This window comes from Eriocheir sinensis, chromosome 52 (assembly GCF_024679095.1).
Source record: "Eriocheir sinensis breed Jianghai 21 chromosome 52, ASM2467909v1, whole genome shotgun sequence".
Taxonomy (NCBI): domain Eukaryota; kingdom Metazoa; phylum Arthropoda; class Malacostraca; order Decapoda; family Varunidae; genus Eriocheir; species Eriocheir sinensis.
The window spans coordinates 6,446,225-6,452,542 of record NC_066560.1 but is presented as its reverse complement, the minus strand read 5'-3'; the positions used below and the strand labels follow the sequence as shown (position 1 = coordinate 6,452,542).

Here is a 6,318-nt window from a genome sequence, read left to right as displayed (position 1 = left end):
CCAAGAACTGGTGGACTGGTTACTATGATGAACCACCATATAACTCTTCCCCCCAAGGACATGGTCCGCGCCCTCCTGGCCTGGCGGGACCTCAACGTGGTCACCGTGGACTGGTCGGGCGGCTCCCAGACGCTGTACTCGCAGGCCACCGCCAACACGCGCCTCGTCGGCCTCGAAGTCGCTCACTTCATCAACTTCCTCAAGGACGAGGTCGACCTCGAGCCGCGAGACGTGCACATCATCGGCCACTCGCTGGGCTCCCACACGGCAGGTGAGTGTGTGTGTGTGTGTGTGTGTGTGTGTGTGTGTGTGTGTGTGTGTCATTACATCAGTCCCTCGTACGCACGCACACATGAACACACGTGCCCACGGTCGCCGCAGGGTACGCCGGGGAGCGCGTGCCTGGCCTGGGCAGGATCACGGGACTGGACCCCGCCGAGCCGTTCTTCCAGTTCATGTCGCCCAGCGTGCGCCTCGACCCCTCAGACGCCCTCCTCGTCGACGTCATCCACACCGACGCAGACTCCATCTTCAACCTGGGCGCGGGTGAGTGGCGGGGAGGGGGTGAGGGGAGAGGGAACTAACTGAGGATAAGAGCAGGGAAGAGGGAGAAGAGGGGGACAGTTGAGGGGTAATGGCGTGCCAGATACATAAAGGGTGAGGCAATAAAGGAAGGGGAAGTGGAGGAACCAACAGGGAGGTCACGGGAGAACAGTAACAAGCTGAGGTGGTCGGGTGCGGCCACTTGGGTCACACAAACGACAAATTGGGGAATGTCACGATAGTGTCAAGGAGTCAGGCAGTGTGCAGGACGGGCAGGCTGATGACACCCGCCGTTCCTTGCTACAGGCTTCGGGCTGCGGCAGCCGGTGGGCCACATCGACTTTTACCCCAACGACGGGCGGAGCCAGCCGGGCTGCGACTCCCTGGCGCGAGTGCCGCTCACGGCGCTCACGGACGGGGCGAGCCTCCTGGAGGGTAGGTTATGTCTGTTTGCTGTAGCCTGAAGCACCGCTGCTGCTGTCCTGACGACACAATGTAAACAAGTCTATTTTTTTTCCACCCTGAACCCTCCTTCACCTCCTACTCCTCCTCTTCCTCTGGTTCATCCCACAAAGTCTGGACGCAGCCCAGGATTTCATCGTCTCCCATTCACACCCTATACATGGCCTTCCCTCCCCCAGGCCTGGACGCCGCCCAGAAGGAGTTCATCGCCTGCCACCACAACCGAGCCGCCAAGCTCTTCACGGACTCCATTCTTTCTCAGTGCCCCTACACGGCCTTCCGCTGTCCCTCCTACGCGCACTATCTCAAGGTTAGAATGCACACACACACACACACACACACACACACACACACACACACACACACACACACACACACACACACACACACACACACACACACACACACACACACACACACACACACACACACACACACACACACACCAACACACACACACACACACACACACACACACACACACACACACACACACACACACACACACACACACACACACACCAACACACACACACACACACACACTCTTGGGTGGGTAACTGGCAGTGTGCCGTGTATTTCCAGGGCAAGTGTGTTGGCTGCGGACCAGAAGGCAGCGGCTGTGCCAGGCTGGGGCTTCACGCCGACGCCTGGCGGAGTGACAGCTTGACGCGGGTCCCGCTCTACCTGTCCACGGGGACGGGGCCGAACTACTGCCGTGAGTACAAGGTTCCGGGTACTTGAAGTAGGTTACGACATGCTATACAACACGAACAGGCGCCACACTGCATGTCCATGCGATCGGGGCCTCGCTCCTCGGTGGGTGTGACGGCTGACACACTCTTCTATCACGATACTGACGCTGAGCTGCAGCTTGTATAGTGGAGGAGACACACCGAGAGTTAAATGATAAGCAGGCTTTTTTTTTTGCCTTTAAATTCCTTCCTTTACTGTAAACAAATCAACAAATAAAGAGATGCCCGAAAAAAGCTTGTTTTAAAAAAAATAAAGTAAAAAACAATCAAAATAAGCTCTTCAAGTGTCAAGACTCCACTCTTATAAAAAAAAAAAAAAATTGAAGTTTCCCCTTCTAACACACCTCCGTGCTCACCTCAGCCTCCCTCCTCACCCTCCCTCGTCCCCCCAGTGTACCACTATCTGCTGCGGCTGGAGGTGGCGGACCCTGGCGGCGGCGGCGGCAGCGTGCGGGGTCGGCTAACGGTGGCGCTGGTGGCGGAGGACGGCAGTATAAAGGAGTTTGACTTGACCGAGGCGTGAGTGACCTGACCTCATTACCTCTCCTGCTGACCCCCTGCTGACCCTTTCCTTCCCTTCCCTCCCTCTCCCCTCCCTTCTCCACCTCTTACGATCCTCTTTCGTCTCTCTTTCATTCTTCATTATTATTTTCCTCTTTTTTCTTGGTTGACGCAGCAAAGAAAACTCTAATTTAACTTCTAATCCAATCCAACCTGACGCGACCCAACTTGACTCAACCTGCTCTGGCTCAACCTCAAACCCTCAAACTAAACCTAACGCAATCTAATCTCAAGCTGAACGAGCCTAACTAAACAAGAGCTAATTTAAACAAACCAGATCTTTAAAGAAGACTTAACCTTACCAAAATGAACCAAAGTATCTAAAAACAGATGTAACTCAGACCGAACTCTAACTTAACCTAATCTAAGCCAATCAGACACAACCCAATTTGACCCAACCTAACCTGACCCACCCTAACCTATTGTCTTCCTAATATGTCGAGGCCGGTCTGGCGTATTCTCCCGCTGGTCCTTTCCTCCCCTCTACACTGCTACATAGTCCCAACACCTATCTCTTCCTCTCATATGTAAGCTATAGGTAACATATGAGAGGAAAAATAGGTGTTGGGACTGTGCGGCAGAGCAAAGGGGAGAAATGGACCCGCGGGAGACAACGCCGAAACGGACTCGACAATTTGGTTTCACTATAATCAAATCTAACCGAAAAACAAACCCGACCTAACGCAACCTAACCTCAACATGACCCAACTTAACCTGACCTAAACTGAACAAACTAAAAAAAAAAAAACACCCACAGACCTAACCAAACCAAACCAAACCAAACCAAACCAAACCAAACCAAACCAAACCACCAAACCAAAAAAACAGACGCAACTTACTTCTGATATCCCTCCCTTCTTCCCTCTCCCGCTCTCCCCTTTTATCCTCCTTCTGCAGCGACCCCGTCACCTTACGTCGCGGCTCCACCTACATCCGCCTTCTGGAGCACCCGGAGGACCTGAGTTCGACCACGGAGGCGCTGGTTCAGTGGCGCTACGAGGCCGACATCTTCAACCCCCTGAGCTACTGCGTCCTCTTCTGCGACACCAGCCTCCCCCTCACCCGCCTCACTCTCGCCAGCGTGGACACAGTGTAAGTAAGAGGAGGGAATGAGGGAGGGAAGAAAGGAGAGGTAAAAGGGAGGGAGAGATTACAGGAAGGAAAGAGGAGCTGACTTACATAAGCATTCAGGTCTCTTGTAGACTTCTTATGCTCTTATTAAAGGGTGAGGAAAGGAGAGTATGGGTGGAAAAGATTTAAGGTGAATAATAGCATTGACATCTGATAATAGAAATAAATAACCTCCCAAATAAACGAACAAAAACACAAATTACCTACAAATACTTCTCGGTTTTACTTTTTTTGGCAGGTGGGGCGAGGAAGAGGAAGAAGAGGAGATGGAAGAAGAGACACCAGAAGAACCAGAGAGAGGTGAGAAGGAGAAAGAAGCTGAAGGACAAGAAGGAAAAGGAGGACGAGGAGGACAAGGAGGAGGAGAAAGAGGAGGAGGAGGAGCAAGGCGAGCCAAAAGGAAGGTAATGTGTCACAAACAGGGTCTTGAGATAGTGAGGGTGGCGAGTGAGGAGATGATCAAGCTGGTGGCGTCCCCTGCCTGCCTCACCTCCACTAACAAAACCACCACTACCAAAACCACCACCACCACCACGTCCTATCACCACCACCTCCACAACCTCCTCCTCAATAGAGAGATGCTAAGGGCTGGGTTCACCTCATTAACCTCACTCTTCAACCTCAACCTTATTTAATATAGAATCACTCAGCCACTGCCTCTGTGTGAGTGTCTGTGTGAGTGTGTGTGTGTGTGTGTTTGAACCCCAACCGCATTTGATACACACTCACTCACTCCCTCACTCACTCCCTCCCTCACTCACTCACTCACTCATTCACTCACCACCTCCCTCACTCACTCTATCCGTCTGTCTATCTGTCTGTCTGTCTGTCTGTCTGTGCTTTGTCAATAAAGTATTTTGTAATCCCCAAGTTTAAATGTTCCCTTTTTTCTATTGTTTACGTTACAGATCCGTGAAGCTATGTTACGGTAATGCACACACACACACACACACACACACACACACACACACACACACACATAATTATTCTTTTTTTTTTTTGAGACCTTGGCCATTTCCCCGTTTGTGAAAGCTAAGAGGAATGCTGAAAAGAGGGAGAAGAGAGAGAGAATGGTAGAGATGGGGGGGATAAATAATGAAGGGGATGTAAATAATGAAGGGAGAATAATAATAATGGGACAAATGATGATAATGGGGAGAATGATGAAGAAGGGGAGAAGGAGTATGGATGTTTTGAGAATGTGGAGGGAAAGGGGAAGGGGTAGTAGTAGTAGTAGTAGTAGTAGTAGTAGTAGTAGTAGTAGTAGTAGTAGTAGTAGTAGTAGTAGCTGTGTTTCACCTTAATTCAATCTAATGATGTGAAAGTGTGTGTGTGTGTGTGTGTGTGTGTGTGTGTGTGTGTGTGTGTGTGTGTGTTGCTAGGTGAAGAAGGGTGGGGAGGGGGGTAACATACCTTTATCTTCCCTCCGCATCCTCTTTACCTCCTCCCCTTCTCTCTCTCTCTCTCTCTCTCTCTCTCTCTCTCTCTCTCTCTCTCTCTCTCTCTCTCGTTAGAACCGGAGAAAGCTGGCGTGTGAAACTCATCTCGCTTTCCATCGACATGTGCGTGTGTATGTATGTATGTATGTACGTATGTATGTATGTATGTATGTATGCATGCACTATATCAATTATATCTATGTATCTATTTATCTTGTCAGCCAGTCAGTCAGTCAGTCAGTCAGCCAGTCAGCCAGTCAGTCAGTCAGTCAATCGGTCAGTCAGTCAGTCGGTCAGTCAGTCAGTCAGTCAATCAGTCAGTCAGTCAGTCAGTCAATCAGTCAGTCAGTCAGTCAGTCAATCGGTCAGTCAGTCAGTCATTCAGTCAGTCAGTCAGTCAGTCAGTCAGTCATTCAGTCAATCAATCGGTCAGTCAGCAGCTTTATAATCTCGCCATTCTTGTACATTTTAGTCTGCTTGTCTGCTTATCTCTGTTTTCTTATCTATTTCTTCTATTTGTACTTGTCAATTGTAATATGTGGTCAACAAATGTCTATCTATTTATTTATCTCTATCTCTATCTATCTATCTCTCTATCTTCCCTATCTTACCTGTTTATCTATCTCTATCTTTATCTATCTATCTATCTTACCTATCTTACCTGTTTATCTATCTCTATCTCTATCTATCTATCTTACCTATCTTACCTGTTTATCTATCTCTATCTCTATCTATCTATCTTACCTATCTTACCTGTTTATCTATCTCTATCTTTATCTATCTATCTATCTATCTTACCTATCTTACCCGTTTATCTATCTCTATCTTTATCTATCTATCTTACCTATCTTACCTGTTTATCTATCGCTATCTTTATCTATCTATCTTACCTATCTTACCTGTTTATCTATCTCCATCTCTATCTATCTATCTATCTATCTTACCTGTTTATCTATCTCTATCTCTATCTATCTATCTATCTTATCTGTTTATCTATCTCTATCTCTATCTTACCTATCTTACCTGTTTATCTGTCTCTATCTCTATCTTTTTTTTTTTTTTACAGCAAAAGATAGGTCAGTTTCGGGAGGAGAGGTGTCCTGATACCCTCCTCTTGAAAGAGTTTAAGTCGTAGGCAGGAGGAAATACAGATGAAGGAAGATTGTTCCAGAGTTTACCAGCGTGAGGGATGAAAGAGTGAAGATGCTGGTTAACTCTTGCATAAGGGGTTTGGACAGTATAGGGATGAGCATGAGTAGAAAGTCGAGTGCATCTATCCGCGGGAGGCATGCAGTTAGCAAGTTCAGAAGAGCAGTCAGCGTGGAAATATCGATAGAAGATAGAAAGAGAGGCAACATTGCGGCGGAATTTAAGAGGTAGAAGACTATCAGTATGAGGAAGAGAGCTGATGAGACGAAGAGCCTTAG

The 6,318-nt window shown here is 48.4% G+C and overlaps 1 protein-coding gene across 1 annotated transcript in view; it reads left to right on the top strand.

Moving 5' to 3' along the window:
• LOC126982983 (pancreatic triacylglycerol lipase-like) overlaps positions 1-4,191 on the top strand; it is a 6,727-nt gene extending 2,536 nt beyond the window's left edge. The window contains exons 3-10 of the mRNA XM_050835374.1: positions 58-271; positions 382-546; positions 850-978; positions 1,185-1,315; positions 1,591-1,723; positions 2,153-2,279; positions 3,219-3,413; positions 3,691-4,191. Of these exons, the coding sequence (XP_050691331.1) occupies positions 58-271; positions 382-546; positions 850-978; positions 1,185-1,315; positions 1,591-1,723; positions 2,153-2,279; positions 3,219-3,413; positions 3,691-4,087 (1,491 nt within the window). The 3' untranslated portion in view covers positions 4,088-4,191. The remainder of the gene's footprint in view (positions 1-57; positions 272-381; positions 547-849; positions 979-1,184; positions 1,316-1,590; positions 1,724-2,152; positions 2,280-3,218; positions 3,414-3,690) is intronic.
• Positions 4,192-6,318: the final 2,127 nt, after the last annotated feature.